Source organism: Lepeophtheirus salmonis, chromosome 1 (genome assembly GCF_016086655.4).
Source record: "Lepeophtheirus salmonis chromosome 1, UVic_Lsal_1.4, whole genome shotgun sequence".
NCBI lineage: Eukaryota > Metazoa > Arthropoda > Copepoda > Siphonostomatoida > Caligidae > Lepeophtheirus > Lepeophtheirus salmonis.
This window is the reverse complement of record NC_052131.2, coordinates 31,451,961-31,470,169: the sequence shown is the minus strand read 5'-3', so window position 1 is coordinate 31,470,169 and position 18,209 is coordinate 31,451,961. Positions and strand designations below refer to the sequence as shown.

Here is an 18,209-nt window from a genome sequence, read left to right as displayed (position 1 = left end):
ACGACAAATATTATAGCTTTATAATTGTACAAAGTTGAAAATAAATAGTGATGTTAGTGAGCACAAGAGGTTGCGTGACGGGTTGTTGTTGAGGTGTCACTCAACCTCAGTCATGATCACATTAAGATGTCATTTGTGGAGAAGAAATGTCGGAGGAGTTGGACATGGGAGGGGGCGGATGTATTTACGGTCTAGAATATCAATGCCGTGCCCTTACTTCCTTTAACATAGGTGAGGATGAAGAGAGAGCTGCGTTCCTTGTGGGTACTCAGAGTATCAAATCTGAGAATCAAATCCACTGGTTAGAGTACGACGAAGACATCCGAAATGTCCGGAAGAAAAGAGTTTGGATTCATTCCGAGGGAGAGATTTGGCAGCTTGCTGGTACTTGCAATAATCTTTTTCTTTCCGTGTATGCAGAGGCTACCTCTGAGCGTCGTAAATCGGCTAAAGTCTGGAAGGTCCTTGGTGATTGTGAAGAATACTCTCTTGAAGGTTTTATTATACATTCCACGTTTTAAAGTTTGAATTCTCATTATATGATTGCATTACATAGATGTCTGTACACTGGAACCCCATAATAGGGATTATGAAGACAGCGCAAATGCTCTCCGAAACGACATTATCCATGCCTCATGGCACCCTTTTGAGTCTCATCAAGTTATATCCATTTCTCCTAGTGTGCTCACAATTCATGATATCAATGAAAATAAATCCAGTCCGGGCCCTTCACCCAAGAAACTAATGTCTTTCGGTACATGGAATCCCCATCAAAACGCATCTCAATTTGCCACTGTTCATGAGTACGAAGTGAGGGGATGGGATTTAAGGAGTAACGAGTGTGGCTGGAAATTGGAAAACCCCGGAGGACATGTTGTACGCTCCATGGACTTTAATCCAAATAAACAATATCATTTAGCAACCGCTGGGGATGATGGAAAAGCGAGAGTCTGGGACATTCGGAACACAGACACGCCTCTTGCCAGCCATAGTTTTGGACATTCCCATTGGATTTGGTCTATTCAATTTAATCAATACCATGATCAACTTATTTTGACAGGAGGCTCTGACGCACTAGTGGCCGTATCAGCCCTTTCGAGTTTATCTTCGGAGCCTTATCTGACGACGACCCACAGCGGCTCTGATGATGATCAACTAGAGGAGGATGAGTCCAGTTTAAATAGTAGTATTATAGAAGATGGAATTATCAAGGCGTATACGGATCACGAGGACTCTGTTTATAGAGCAGAATGGTCGCACGTTGATCCTTGGACATTTGCCTCCCTTAGTTACGATGGAAGACTTGTCATCAATCAAGTTCCAAGGGGAGTCAAGTTGAAAATATTAAATTTGGTTTGAAATTAGATTGTTTCTTATTGTGAGTATGGATCATTGTTGGAATAAAATGGCCGTGTTTGTATTATTGTTGTTATTTATTTATTAAAATATATAATTAATCATTTAGCTATCAATTCTTTCTTGTGATTACAATAGTAATAATATCACATAAACAATACTTAATAGTTTTCTATCTTTGGCATAATACCTTTTAATAATTAATTAGAGGACTGGATTGTGAAAGAGAATGAGATGAAGGACCAAAAGATAGTGATACTGACACTCATGTCTATAGTGTAATCATGGTAGGGGGAAATAATAAAAAGTATTTGAATGGAATTGAGATAAAAATATATATTAACAAAACATACATAATACATTATGTATTGTAAATTCTTTGATTTTCCGTTAAAATGATGTCGGGGTAGGTAATTATATTGTATAAATAAATATAATATGCATTATAATCAACTAGAAACAACAATGTAAATAAACTAGACAAATATCAAAAAGTAAGAAACACAAGAATTTTTCTCATTAGTCAAATTGGGGGATAATAGTTATGGAAGGGGATACTAAAGTAACTGTATAATATGTATAGATAAATGAATAATAATGATAAAAAAAAGATGATAACTCAAATCATTGTAAAAATAGATACTTGGCGAATAAATGTCCATAATTGGGATGATCATATTGTAACGCTTTTGATCAGATTAAGATAATAATATGATTAGATCGAAGATGAGAAGCTACAACATGTTTTCTAAGGCATCTATGACGTCAACTTTCTTATCAAAAAATTCAACTAAATTAGTTTCTTTCAAAATACTTGCCAAAAATTGTTCAAAAGTGACAGACCACAAAGGGATAGGAGGAGTTTCGGGATGTCCGTTATCATTCACTTCGTCCTCTCTTGAGGAAGATGAAGTTAACTTTCGAACCTGGTGTCCAACTTCACCTATTTGTAGGAGAAGAGTATTAACAACGGATATGGATCTACAGTATTCATCAGCTTTGGCCTCATCCAATTCAGCACAGTTTGAAAACATGCTATAAAGAGATTTCCATAGTTCATAAAAATGTTTCTGAGGTAAGCTCGGTAACTTTTTAATTTGACTTCGAGATTCATCCTCAAGGATACAGTCGTAAAGAGACTTGTAAGAAACGAATGGATATAAATGGGATTTATCATCCTCATCCTCTGAAGAGTCTCCTTTTTTCTCCAAAGTAGGAGAAGAAGTCCCTTTGAAGTCCTTAGATATGTCAGAAGCTAAGTCATTGACGGATTTATTTGCAAATGAAAAAAATCCTGCCGCTTCCTTTGCTACCTCTGCTCCATCAATGGAATCTGGAGTATCCAATTCCCCTGGTAGTATAACTCCAGGAAGATGAAGGCAATACACCAATTTCAATTTTTGAACATGGTCTCCATAACAGAGAATATCAACTGTCTGAACAAGTTCTTTAAAATTAAGGAGATTATCCTTATCATCATCTAATAAACGAAAAAGTCGCTCAGTAAGCATATTTGCAACCTCTGGCTGAAAGTTCCGTGTTTGAGGAGACATACTTGAGTTTTTAATCCCAAAACCACCTTCGCCCCAAGGTGCAACACGGTCGAGGATGAGGCGGAATGCATCATAATCTGATTTATACATGTCACAATACGGATCAGATTTACGATTAGCATTGGGGAGATGCTGCTGTTCTTTTTCCTCAATCATGGTTGCTGATATTGATACAGCACGGCGAAGCTGCTCATTTTTAACAATGTCGTAGATGGCTTTTAATTCTTCCTGAGACAAAGACGTGGAAGACAAAACACTTCGGATGACATTACACCTTTGGGTATCTTCTAAGTATTGAACAACTTTGAGACGATGATGAAGTCTTAACTTCTCTATGACATCCCTTTTAATCTTTGGAAAAGTTATGTGGCATTCCATTAATAAAGAAGGCATAGTGAAGCATTGGGGAATATCTGGACTCAAGGTTCCAACAGATTCAAAGTCCGGATCATCACGAATAACTTTCTTGAAAAAATTATTCATTTCACAAACTGCATCTCCATCATCTTTGCATTCTAACAAAGTTTTTTTATTTTTGACAAGTAAAAGGAGAGCCAACTGGAATATCCCTCGGGCACCTTTAAAGAAGAAATAGTCCATGATATTAACAGCTGTTTGATAGTGCAAAACATTCATGAATATCGTCAAAAACCAGGATAGAGATATCATTTGTACCATTCCTAAATCTGTAAGACATTTATGCAGATCAGGAACATGATCCCGAATCAAATCTTCCAAGACGCCTTGATCCACTAGAGCACCAACAACTTTGGTATTGTAATAATCAGGTAACAGTCTCTCACAAATGGCTACAAGGAGCCAAAATGCGTCCTCTTCTGGACAATATATTAGTAACACGGCAGTTACAATATTCATAGCTTGACAATAACCGATTAGAGGATTACGAAGGGCATATGCTGAAAGTACACGACGGAGAGCCTTTATTCCAATTTCATTCTGAAATGCAGGATGTTCAGGAAGAGAGCGGTGAAGATCCCGTTCGATTTCCTCATTCGCTTGGCATTTCTTTCCTAGACTTCCGCGAACCATTTTAGAGTAGTATCCTGGGTTAGTTAATTTTTCATGAATTGCGCCAGAGAATATCATCCACATGTCACTCCGAAATCTAAATAAATAGAAAATCAAAGCAGTTAAGTATTTAATAGTTCATATAGCAAAAAAAGTAAAATTAAACTTTGTATATTTTACATACGTGTTAGGAATTCCTTGAATGATAAGAATGCTGAGTTCCTTTGTACGATACATGGATACACCTCTCCCGTAAGTCTCAAAATACTTTTGCCATTGCATTTCTTTTTGTGCCTCCAATGTGAGATCCACATCTTCCTTAAAAAGATTCATCAAAGGATCGAGAAGCTCTTCCTCTTGCGTACTATCGTTATTCAACTGCGAATTGTTATTATCTCTTAATGTATATCGCTTTCTGGCCTTGTACTTTTGTATCATAGAATTAAATTTGTCTACAACCCAGGAAGTATTTTGAATACTGGAGAATTTAAAATGAGTCGTTTGAGAAGAGCCCTCCATCATTTGAAATATAATCGTATCTTCTGGGTTTGATTTATAAATGACTTTATCTGCTTTCTCAACAATACCAATTAGCTCAAATGGAAGTACTAATGAAACAACCCCATGGACGTGAGATTGAAAACATGCAAAACTTTGTGAAATGTAAAGCTTTCCGTATTTGAACTTTTTCTCATAAGGAGTCCAAAGACAACAATCAACCGAGCCATCCAATTTCTCCCCTTTCGGCACTGGAAAAAGGAGTCTATACTGCTCTGACAAATTTTTCGCTTCTAAATCCCGTTTGACAAAGGAACTTGCGCTTTTCCCAGTTTTCTTTTGACGATCTGACATGTGTTTAAGTAAGAGATCCATATCTTGCTTATAGGTTTCATTCTCATTTATGAGTCTCCTCATGGCAAGATTGACAAGTTGTTGAATGAGCCGAAATGTTTCTTTTTTATGTAAAAACATGGAAAAGGCAAAACTATCCTCCCGAGTTTTAAGAACTATACTCTCTGGAGCAACAACGTTATTACTAATCTTTACATCTGTAACATCTGTCCACCTATGAATATATAATTGTAAAAATCATGAGGATATTATTACGTTTTAAATATATACGGGCTAAAACCTTGAATTCTGAATACTTCACTTTCCAATCGATTTGCCTATATAGTACCATCAAAGTATTAGTTTACACTCAATCAAAGTGGGCCGAATACTTTGATGGTATATATCAATATATATTATAAATAGTGGAAAGACCGATTATGAAGTCAAGTGTTATAAATTAAACACTTTTTTAAATTTACCTAACTAAAAACTTGGTTTCTTTTTTCCACATGTAATAGTGGAAGGCAAGATTATTTACAGTCAAATACATCCATCCCTGATAGGGGAAACGACCCTTCCAAAAGGCACATGAATAGTAAAACACCAATTTCTCCTCTGTTTCTGGTATGCCAAAAGTCTTATGAAACCATTTTTGAGACACTTCAAAGTCATTGGTAGGCGTCTCCGAGCTAGAACTACTATTAGAGTCTAAACCAGGAAATGTTCGTGTATCCACACGATTCATAGCTACTAAACTATTTATTTTAGTTGTTACGAACTCAGTGACGTCTGTAGACTCATCCAAGTCTGCTAAAGAGCTCATGAGTTCTTTTTCTATCCAATTCCAATTACGGAGAATTCCTTCCAGGGTCAAATCCTCTGATACAATGTGATATGACTCGGATCCCTCAACATGATGAAGAATTCTTTAAAAACAGAAAACACAAAAAGTTAGACAAAAATGAATGAAAGAGACTCTTGTATGTTAATCATTAATTACCGATATGGATGAGGCTTTGTATCTCGTATGACAGAGTCAAGAGTCCCAACAAAAAGCGAAGACCATCCCTTGGTTCCACAGCCTTTTCTACGTTGAAGTATGAAATGAAGATTCGCTCTCTCTGTTACCCAAAGTGTTCCGGAGCCAGACACTTGATAAGGTACGATCCACATCTTTGTTACTTACTTCGAACTCATTTGCTATCAATAACTTATTTCGTATATGAAATAATAATAATAATAAATGTGATAAAAAGTTTGTCAAAGCTGAATTTCACTGCAGACAGATAATTTATTCTCTAGTGTTGAAGTTCATTCGTTTATTAGTTTCCTCTTTCTCTCTACTTCGGATTTGACAGATTTTATTTCTCCTTTTCTCTCTCTTTCTATTTGCACTCTCTCTCTCTCGTTGTTTCTTCTTCTTCCCCCACCCCCTTCATCGCAGCACATGAACTCCCTGTTAGCTAATCTGATCTCTCCTTTGATAAATTAAAAAAGTATGCAGCTTCGATCGAAAAACAGCTTTAACAAGTGCAATGATGCCAAATGTTGCATTCAAAAATGGAATATCAAATAATATGTTATGTAAAAGGGATTTTTGCTGTACGCGTTATAATTTCTACAAACAGAGTTTGCAATTTAAGCTTATAATAATTAATCTTATTTAATTATTATCAGACCTTCCATTTTAATTACCAGGTTGATGCTGTAATTTCTTTTTGATATTTTAAATTACTTATATTGTATATTTATATGTTGTGTACAAATAGCGATTTTGTACAAGTTGGAACTATAAATGATGTAAATCCTTTTTAAGGAAGGATTTACAGTACTTGGGATGAGAATAATGCAATAATGGAATATTCCATGGGGGATCCATTATTAATGTTGTCATTTTTGGCTATTTTATTTCAAATGACTAAAATATGAGGCCCATTATAAAGTTGAAATGCCCATAGTTATAAAACTCAAAAATATATAATAACCATGTATTTTTAATAGATCTAAATAAAATGATAGTATCGGCTCTTAGTTGGTAATTAGAATGAACAATTTTGTAATTAAATAATGCATTTTAAGACGAATAAATTGCAACTTGTACTAAATATATATAATATAATATATACGAGTGGTAGAACTTTGAACACTTGAATATTATAATGTGTCACAATATACTTATCAGGGAGTAATTTTTAATTCCTTTTAAGCCAAGTATTACAACTCTTAACATACTGAATATATAATGGAGATTCAGGCAGGGGATTATACATACTTATTAACACGTAACAATTTAAATTATTCATTTGACATTCCTAATCTCATTTTGGTAATTACAACTTGCTCAGGGGCGTTTGCAGTGAGTGTGGTGAACGGCTGTTGCCCCCCAACCCCCACTCCAAAAAAAAAACCCAGAAAAATTAACTCTTCAATTTTTTTTTAAGAAAATTAATTTTTTGTAAATAACTATTGATTTTATAAATTTTTTTCCAAAAAATTAAATTTATAGCTGTGGATTTTTGAATTTTTTTGAAAAAAAAAATTCAATATTTTGTTATTAGTAATGGATTTTTGATTTTTTTTTCAAATGATTAAATTTTATGTGAACAGCTGAAGATTTTTGAATTTTTTTTCAAATGATTAAATTTTATGTGAACAGCTGAAGATTTTTGAATTTTTTTCCAAAAAAATTCAATTTTTTGTTAATAGTTATGGATTTTTAAATTGAATTTTAGGTGAACAGCTGTGGATTTTTGAATTTTGTTTTAAAAAAAATTCACCTTTTTGTTAATAGTTATAGCTTTTTGAATTTTTGAACCGTGAATTTTTGAAATTAAAAAAAAAATTATCATAAAAATTCCAAAAAAAGATAAATATATATAATAATCCTACAGTTGCTGCTCATAGTAAAAGTTATTATAACTTGTACACTACAATAATTATAGGGATTCTTTTAATTCATTTTGATAATGTTGTTAGACAATAATAAATTTATTTTTTTTAAATTTGCTCAATACAGGGTGGTCCTAAATTACCGTTCTATCAATGTTTCGACCTTTTCTCGCAATTTCTAGGCTTTTTCAACATTTTGAAGAAATTAAAAAAAAAAAAAAAAAAATCCCACGCCGTTACCCCACTCAGATGCTATATAGTGTATATTTTGTTGTCAGCTGTTTTCTTCTCCAGCCTTTATCTGAGTTCGGAACGTTGATTGATTGAATTCGAATTAGCTCTAGTAAAGTTGTTAGCTTTATTTAGTAAGTTTGTAGTTAATCCATTCTTCCAAGCTATATTATTATTATTCGAATAGTTGTTGATAATTAATGATGAAAATCCATTGTAGAATGGGCATGTTAAAAGAACCCGAAAATCAACATGGTAACCCTGACAATTGGAGAATATTTTAGAGGAGAGAAAGAATAATGGTCATGACTTTTCATTAGATCAGCTACAATCAGCTGTGACAAGGGAGGAAGGAATAAAGGATATTTGATAGAATTACTCCGATTTCGATCCCCAATTCTACTCTGATTCCAACAAAGACTTACAATTTTAAGTACTCCAAATCCTCAAGGATACGCTCCGTCTTTTATGAGCACACACGAAAGCTCAAACATGTTTTGAATATAATTGAATCTAATTAGGGAGGGATCTTCACTACTCAGGAATTAAATAATAATGACAACTGCTAAGGAAAAAAAAAAAATCATTCTTCAGACTACCAAATCCAAAAAAACGGGCCAACAAAAAAAAACACACCTGAGTTTCATCATTTCTTATACGGTATAAGGAATGTATACCTATAATAACTAAGGGTGATAATTTTGGTAAGAATAGAAAAGCATGCGAGGAGAAGAGAAGAAATACTTATGGCATCATTGATTAAATAATATACATCTCCTTCTATCAATCAAGAACGTTATCATTCCCGCCTTTATTATTCAACATTAATATAATATTAGATGGAATAAAATACCTAAAATAACGTAGCCTTCTGTCAGGATTTATGAAAATGGAGGCCCAGGAATTTGGAAAATACTTACCGGATGAGAAACAGATGGTTTGTCGGATTTGTCGATATAAATGTTCCTTTAGTCCCCTGTCTAGAATTCCACGCCACTCATTATCCTCATCTCATATCAAAAGCATGGATATTCATCTAAAAAATCAAGTTAATGATGAATACATCAAGTCAGACTTTAACTTTGATCTCACAAAGATGCTTATTTCATGTAATATAACCTTATCCATTGCTAATCATCTACGTTCAAAAAATTTATGGAGAAATACACGGGTAAACCTATCCCTTCCCAAGGAACCATAATTAAATTAATGGAGGATGTTGGTACTGATGTTATTTATAGAAATACATATAAAAATGTTTTGAGTCATCCACACCAAATGACGATCAAGTTATCAGTTAAAAGTATTTACTAATATCGAAATGGAACTCTGAATTTTGTACCATCTCACAGTAAGTATTCAATTATTTTTAAATCTAACCATAAAATATGATTCTATTTTAGTTAAACACATCAAGAATTATGATACACAACTCATTAAATGCCAAAAACAACTGCTTAAATGGTCACAGCAACGGGGATAGTAGCTTTGGATGGTTCGCAACTAGTTTGTCTGAGACTAGTTTCTTCACTTAAAGACTTGGGTATGATAATTAGGTTTTCCAATATTACATAGTCAATAAATATTACTTTTTTATCACTTAAAGCTTAGCTATGGTTGATAGGCTCCAAGAAATGGTGTTCAGAAAACTCATAAAAGGGCAAAAACCACTGCTTAAATGGTCACAACAACGGGGGTAGTTACATTGGGTGTAGCATTATAATTAGTAATTGTGTATATCCTTCATGATAATAGTATGCTCTTATATATCTTTTTTGATGCTCTTAATAAGGAGTAATATCGCCGGACATTACTACATAATTAGCTTTTGCTCTAAATCTTTAAGATGGATTTATTTCTAACATTTTTTTATTAGTATATTTATTGTCTAATTTGATGATTTTGACATTTACTTTATTATTAATAATTAGTTAGATCTCATCGGTAGAGATATATCTATCCTGTGCACAATTGTATATAGCAACTTCCACATGAAGAAGAGGAGTGATTATCTTTTTGATTAAGCTCCACGTCTCGATTGTGTTTTGCAGCCTAAAGTTATGACATATTTAACTGGATTCCGATGTCAGAACACGAAAATATTATTTGGATCAATCTATTATTTCAATATTCTGTATAGATAATTTATTGCTATTAGTTATATGATTCCCATTGTTTAATTTTGTATATATAACATAAATTTATGATGGTATATTTTTTATTATGTAGATTATATTTGATTAAAGCCTTCTTTTTTTAAACTTAGAACTTCAAATATATTTCGAAATACTCTACTTTGTCGTTTCATTAGCTATTATTCTGAGAATAAGATTCATAATGAATTACAATTTCATAGTGTGTGACGTTTTCAAATCTACTGTAACGGATAAAAAAACGTCTAAGTCAATTGATATTGGTAGAAATCTTCATTAAACATTTGCTAATAAATTCTTTCGTTATACCCTCAAAAATCATAATAAAGCAGGCAGATGATAATCACATCAGTATTTTATACAATGATACCATATGCATTTTTCCCCCTCCTCCTTGCACGCGTTTTTCTCAACAATATTATCAACTTTACTTATAACTATGTAGTATTGTGCCAGTCCTTATTTAAGACTGCAGTCCGGTCCAGTTCAGTATTAAAACTTATAAAGTTCGGTCCTTTTTTACGGCAATATACTTTATTTCTTCCTTTTTTTATTCAGTTCCTATATTAAAAGTCCGAAGGACCTGTCGTTAGACTGGACTGGACCGTCATTCCTACCTATGCCCTTGTCAGAAACTGAGTGGGTTACGTGTTTATTTACATCCTATCATCGCTGTTCGTAGCCAATATATTAAAGCGTCATCACAGCTAAGATGCACTTCTCCCAAACATTCTTAAAATTATGAGGGTTAACTTGTTATTTTCCATGTATTTTCTATTTATTTTCAAAAAGTGCTTAGAATTTACAACTATAGTAGCCACTGGTATAATTAAGTAATGCCTTATTAGATGTAGAAATTGTAAATCCTTTATGTTTTGAGATTGGCACTTATCTAATAATCCAACACTTGAGAAAAGGCCTCATTCGCTTTTGGCATCAAATTACATTCTCAGATTACTTTTGTGTTAATATTTTAGCCATTAATTTACGTTTCTATGCAGTTAGCTCAAGATACATGATACATATTTAGTATTTTTATAAAATTCCATGTGAAAGACACTTTCGAGAGTGTGCACGCTACATATTTACTGTAATCTATAATTTTTGATAACTTAGGAGTAAGGAGGATATAGGCAACAAATAATATTGTACTTATATCATAAAAATATGTATAGGTGGAATTTGGGATTATTTAGTATAAAAAATATTATTGTGAGTAGAGATGTGAAAACTGTCAAAATCTTTCCTAGCGTAAATTAAAAAATCAAAACAAAAAAACTGTAAGTTGGTAACCCGCAAGATATTAGTACTCTTATTAATTAATTAAAATTTATCCCTGTTTGGAATATTTATAACGTCATTATCTTCATTATATCTAGCAACCTTTCCTTAAAAAAAACCCATAAGCAAAACCCTAAAATCAGATGACATCGTGCACGGGAGACTGCCCTGAAGAAAATTGCAAGTGGAAGATTGCCCTGGCGAAAATTGCCATGGTGAAAATTGCCCATGGAAAATTTTCCCGTATTTTGTTCAAACTTTCTGATTAATGATAACACTACATAAATTCACTTAATATTATTTGTGACAAATGTTTAAACGTATTTGTTTATTCCATTCTCTAAGGGAGTAACTTCAAGTGTGAGTAGTATTAATGTAATATAGGAGGAAGAGGGGGACTAAATAGCTTAGGCCCTCTTAATATATGGTTGAATACTCTCCGTCCTTTAGCATTATGTTTTTAAGGATCCAGGGGTCCCCGAAGTACCCTGCCCAACCCGAGGCCTTGGAACTATTTGTTTTGGTATTTTAGGGGTTCCTTGTATGTAATGGTTTGAATTGGCATTGCTTTTTAGAAATCCCACTCTATCCCAGGCCAATCCGAGGATGGAGGGTATTCAGCCATATTTTAAGAGACCCTAAGATATTTATTCTTCCCTCCGTCCTTCCAATCCTCTCGATTAATTTCTTAGAAGATTGAATTGAATTTTAAATAAAATTATAGGAAATTGTTTTGTAATAGTATTACTTACACTTGAAGGTACTCCCTTGGAGGGTGGAATAAACAAATACGTTTAGGTATTTGTCATAAATTATATTATTTGAATTTATCATGTGTTATCATTCATACTGAAGTTTGAACAAAATACGGCCAATTTTCCTAACTAGCAATTTTGCTCTGTAGCAAACTTCCACTGGCAATTTTCCCCAGGTTGGTTTTCCTAGTACCCTTCCCAGCTATGGAATTATTAATTAATAATATTATTTTTTTAATATTATCTTCCACCTGTTTTATGCGCTTTTCCGACTGATGTTTGACTTCCAACCCGCTTTTTAATAGTGCCGTCAAAGAGTATAATGGAAACCAAGAGTAGATATATATTGCCTTCCATGACTGTTAATGTTAGAGTACTGTTGTTGTACTCTATAACGTCAAAATCTGTCTGCTTTACCAAGCAGTCGGTACGGTACATCAAATTGAAAATTTTAGCAAGCCCGATTACTTGATGGTTTAACCTTGTATTTCTATTAACTTTTCAACCAAGAAGTATTAGACCTTGTGATTCTCTGGATGACTGACATTTTTCGTCAAATATTCTTGTTTTTATAAACGGTATTTTTTATATCAATAGTTCTCAAACATTTTACGTTGTATACCATCTGAGAAAATAGCAAGATCTCCAAGTACTACTATTATTTGAAACTTTTAGTATTTGACAATTGTTGACTGAAATCTATTTAAAGGTCTGTGTATTACTAGAGCTGTAGAAAATATGACCTGCCGGTATGCTAAAAAAAGAAACCGACAATCGATATAGTAATCCAGAAAATTTAAATAATGTTTTTTAGGAGAACAGCTTAGCTGTTATGAAGTTTCAACTTCTAGCTGCAAGCATATAGAAGATGAGGGAAATAAACGCCAATCCCACTTCGTATTGAAGTATTCATTGATATAGTCTGAAATATTGATCATCAGTACTACCCTGAGTTCAACAAGGACCAAAGGTGGTTTTACATAATGCTAGATCATTCATTCAGCAGAAATTCAAAATATGATTATAAAGTAAGCAATGAAAATGATCATGAAATTAATATTCTAAATATTTCTTGAAAGTTTAGATTCCGTAGTAAAGACGCAAGTGAATATTGACTTAAGTCCAGACATAAGTTATTTTTCCATGGAAACCAAGATTGGGGACTCGGATTTGAGTACAACTCTAAAAAATTGAACAGCTCTGAATATTGGGTCTTACGGATAGTTGTCAATCTGAGCAATATGTTCCATTTTCCAAAGCTGTTTTAATTATAACAGCTTTATAATTATTAATAGTTATTCTTCTATTCTTGATGAGAGAACATCTATTATAAAGTAACAACGTGTGAGTGTGTGCTCATAAATGACGGAGATAAACAATGATGATTTGTTGGGAAGTTATATGTATAAGTCATTGTTGGTCTGAGAGTAGAATTGAGTCATTCCTGTATACGTGATAGATGCAGAGTCGGATTTGATTGACCTATAGCTTCGACTGCTAATATTGGTCGTGAAGAGAAGGAACCTTTTTCAATTACAAGGCAAAGGTTTGAACGGCTTGGTATTAGCGATGGAATGGAACATGCAGATCCAAACGTCATTTGAAGAACCCATTCAACGACACACGTCAAAAATGGTTGAGGTACAGACTGGGCACATCCTGTATTTTTACAAACAATTCCCAGGAAGATCCTAAGGAGAGAAATTGTTATTTTTTTCAAAAAGAATTGGATACCTCTTTTCATTTATTCTACCAATGATTAAAAATTACGCCGATCCTTAGCATGGTTGAGGAAGAAGTCTGGAGAAATTTTCATGTGAGATTGAGTCCCTTGGATTGGCTCATTCTAACGATATAAGGATAGGTGGACGGTCAATAAAAATACAAGGTTAGACCATCATGTTATCAGGCTTGCTAGAATTCTCAATCGGATGTATTGTACCGACTGCGGGGCAAAACAGGCAGAATTTGACAAAACACGCAAACTCTCATGGTCTATGACCTCACTTTTGCTAAAGAGTGGCCCACAAAACTTTTTTGTTGAAATCCTCAACATTGCGGTTGATAATGAAACACCACTTTATTTATATGCCCGCCGTCGCTGGCCTTACAGTAGCCCATTCTGTCGACCCAATTTTTCAATACATTTTCGATTGTGTGAGCTTCAATAGCTGCAATGGGGACTCCAATTTCGTGCTTCAAATCGTCAATCGTCTCTGGATGGTTGGTGTAACATTTATCCTTGACAGTTCCCCACAAAAAATAGTCCAACAGAGTCAAATCGCAGCTACGAGGTGGCCAGTTGACGTTGCCGTTTCGGCTTATGATGCGATTGTCGAAGACAGTGCACAAAAGATCCACTGTAACGTTGGATGTGTGGCACGTAGCGCCATCCTGTTGGAACCAAATATCGTCGATGTCTTCCTTTTCCATTTGGGGAAACAAAAAATCTTCCAACATGGCCCGATAGCGCTTACCATTGACCGTAACAACAGCTCCTTGCTCGTTTTCTCATTTTTTCGCTTTCGGGAACCGCAGCAATGTTTTCGATTGAACGCACTGAACGAACACGAGAACGCGTTGTTTTATCCATTAAAGAACCAGTTCGCGCACACGCTACACAAATTTATTCATAAACTGCCTGGAAGGCGCTTTATTTCGACAGACGTAATTTTATTGCAGTTTCGTTGGAAGACTCTCCATTTTGGAAGTAAGTCTTCAGTATTTCCCAGTTTTCTTCGAGCGTAAACTTAACCATTTCGTAAAGCGGAGACCTGTTACAAAATTTAAAGACACAATGAGAATGTTACTACATCTGTAAGATGTCACAAAAGTGGTAATTCAAAATGCAACTGCTAGATGGGCCACTCATTTAATTTAATATATAGTACCGACTTTTGGGCAAGAAAAACATAATTTGACAATACACGCAAGCCCTCATCTACTATGACGTCAATATTAAAAGCGTGGTGATAGTTAAAGCTCAGTCATACACGCGTTTTGGTAAAACCTTGTATTTGTATTAACCTTGGATAGGCCAAAGATTGAGCGGCTCAGCTCCAAAATACAATGTATAATATACGAAGTGAAGCATAAGATCAAAGAGCTCCTTTCGTGGCTCCATGATTACGTATCTAAGGCAATAATAATCCTCAAATCCTTCTCCATCGTTGCGAGATTCTAATACACAATGTTTTAGAATGTTTATTAATAAGTATTTGTCAGAACTAGCTCAAGATCCTCTCTTCATTCTTTCATTTATTTATCGGATCTTCTGGATTTACCAGTTTTTCGTTTTTGTTTTTTATCCTTGTATCGTTGACCAAATATTAATTTAACATGCGGTTGTCATTTCTTCTTTTAATGTTTTTTTTTATTTTTCAAATCAGAACATGTTTTTATTGTTTTATAAATGTAGTGTTTAAAATGAATAAATATATTTAACCCTTAAAAAAAGTAATATTATAGCTGTTGGTAGCAGCTAATCGACATGACAGCTAAGTTGCTTTCGCCAAACAATTTATCAAATCGTCAGGGTTACAATGTCATCTTTTGGTTTCTTTAAATTTTATATACCTGTAGTTCATACTTTACACAACTCTACTCTTACTTCTCAATTCGTTTTACACCTTTTATCTTATTTGTATTTCAACAGTTTACTGATAGAAATGAAGTCAAGGGTCAACATTTTTAACAAATAAGTTGTAAAAAAATACTAATACATTAAAAAACCATATGCCACATGTTTTAAAGCATTGATTTCGATAAATACCCGACGAGCCATTAAATAAAGACATAAACTAATCCATGGAAACATTTCAGATGTATCAAAGACAAAAACTTGGGCGTTGTTTGCATATCCCAAAGTATTTTAAATGAATATTTAACCGTGACTTAATTACTTCATTTCTTCATCACGTATCAACAATAATTCATACACCTACTTGGATATTTCGAACATGAAGCGTACTCCTTTTGGCATTGTTGAACAAATAGTAGAGGGGAGTATACACTGGACTTGTCAATATTAGTTCATTTTTATAAATGAATGTATGTCACATACCCACGTACGTACAATGTGCAATTGTTAATGGGTCTTAGAGTTATTATTGTACATTTGATTTTAAATGACACGTTCTGTAAATATCAATGACGAACTTTAGTCTGCTAAACACTTATTTTCTGGGCTATCCCACTATCGCTGATTCCGGTTTCACACAAAGCGTACTAGAAGGGACGTCTGGGACCTCACCAGACGTCGGACTCAAAAGGGGGAAAAGGGAAGAAAGAAAAGAAGAAGTAAAAAAGGAGGAAATAATCAACAATAAAACGGATTCATCAATGTTAATAGAAATAAGAGGTTATATCATAACGCATGAACGACCGATGTTTGACTTCCACCCCGCTTTTAATATTGACGTCATAGTAGATGAGTGGTTTCGTGTTTTGTCATCTGTTTTTCTTGCACTGGAGTCGGTATGATACATTAAATTGAAAATTCTAGCAATAGTGACGTCATAGACTATGAGTGGTTGCAGTTTTTGTCAAAATCTGCCTGTCTTTCCAGCAGTCGGTACAATACATTAGATTGAAAATTCTAGTAAGCCCGATTACATTATGGTAGCACCTTGTATTTCTATTAACCCTGGGATTCATATTTAAATGAGTTATTCTTTTTGTAATTTGAACACAACCCCTTACACACCTATACCGTGTGATTAAAAACTCGTGGTTTTTTTTTCATCTGGCTTAAAATAGGTTGTGAAGCCCCTAATGTAAGAGCTCGTGTACTTTTATGTTTTCTGAGTTAGCTTATACTAATAAATGGGCTACAGATAATCGAAGATTCCTGGCAGCCAGTCTTTCAGGTTAAGAGTTTCTAGCATTGGGACCAGATCTTTGTCACTAGGAGTCGGTCCTAACAGGCTGACTTGACGTTAACTCTTGGTTAGCGCAGTTACTGAGAGAAGGTACGGGCTAAAATATGAAATCTTCTTTGCCTGTTTATATCAAACTTAGTTAGAAGACTTGTTGATTATCTGACACAAAGTATTGATGGCTAAATGGAATTGTTTGCATATTTTGTGTGTCAGATATTTTTTCTTCTCTAATAATTATCCAAGTTAGAGGATATCTTATGAACATTGTTCGAAACGACGAAAAAAAGGAGGAGAAATATAATCGAGATTTTTCATTTGGACGTCACTGACTCAAAGAACTGAGCCTTGAATAAAGAAAGGTTAGCGATTAGCGTTCTTACAGTTTTGGTATTCCACTAATCGCTACACATATCTAAGTGTTGATACTTGGTCTGATACTGAACTTTTTTTTCAGTCAATCTATGGAACGATTTTTTTTCCCATCCTGCCTGATTCATGAGTTACACATATATGATTTTTACATCAAATTTAACATCCTATGACGTTATTGTAGGGGCATTTACATAATTTTGAAACACACAAAACGTTATCAACAATTCCTCTATCTAATTGGGGTGGACCAAATTTTAAATGAGATTGGTCCTGACTGGTAGTGAATTTTCAGACTCAAACCCACTTTCTCGTAGTTACTTACAGTTAAATGTAATTGTGTTTTTGATGACAAAGATAAAAGATCATATGTCTTTGATGTTCTATGCATGGATTGATGTTCCATTGTTTGATAAAATTCATTGCCCTACATAAAAAAATATTCATTTCTTTGGTGCAGTTAAGTCATTTGCTTAAGAAATCAGATCAGGAACCCTCCTCCAGGGGATTTTTTAAAGGTATCCCCGCATACCAAGACAATTTGACCTTAATCGAATATGAAAGAGAATATGTATGTTTATATATGTTCGTTCAATTAAGTAATTGCTTTGCTTTAAATCGAGCCTTTTTAAATTTAATTTTGATACTTTGTTACGTCATATTTCCACTTTGAATATTCCCAATTTCAAATGACATCATGTGCTATTTTAAAACCAGGTCCTTCATATTTGTGTTTACCTAATCCAGCGTTTGTAAATTTATACGAATATAGTTTTCAATCTATTTAAAATCTCTATGAGTCAATCTTCAAGGCCCTTCTGACTGTATCGTCGTAGGCAAGATCTTGTAATAAAGATTTAGAGATGGGAAAAGGATGGA

General features: G+C 33.9%; 2 protein-coding genes and 1 long non-coding RNA gene across 3 annotated transcripts; 2 read left to right on the top strand and 1 right to left on the bottom strand.

Moving 5' to 3' along the window:
• The first annotated feature begins 84 nt into the window (after positions 1-84).
• LOC121128640 (EARP-interacting protein homolog) lies at positions 85-1,420 on the top strand. Its single transcript, XM_040724231.2, has 2 exons — positions 85-495; positions 557-1,420. The coding sequence occupies exons 1-2, from the start codon at positions 147-149 to the stop codon at positions 1,357-1,359; spliced, it is 1,152 nt and encodes a 383-aa protein (XP_040580165.1). The 5' UTR covers positions 85-146; the 3' UTR covers positions 1,360-1,420.
• On the bottom strand, positions 1,415-6,175 carry Tbc1d8-9 (TBC1 domain family member 8/9). Its single transcript, XM_040724221.2, has 4 exons — positions 5,773-6,175; positions 5,252-5,698; positions 4,123-5,004; positions 1,415-4,035 (listed from the first exon to the last, which is right to left on the bottom strand). Exons 1-4 carry the CDS (start codon positions 5,943-5,945, stop codon positions 2,091-2,093), a joined length of 3,447 nt encoding a protein of 1,148 aa, XP_040580155.1. The 5' UTR covers positions 5,946-6,175; the 3' UTR covers positions 1,415-2,090.
• A 1,456-nt stretch (positions 6,176-7,631) lies between these two features.
• On the top strand, positions 7,632-10,127 carry LOC139907620 (uncharacterized). The gene is made up of 3 exons (XR_011784337.1): positions 7,632-9,243; positions 9,296-9,435; positions 9,499-10,127. It is a non-coding gene; the product is annotated as an uncharacterized lncRNA (long non-coding RNA).
• The last annotated feature ends 8,082 nt before the right edge of the window (positions 10,128-18,209 follow it).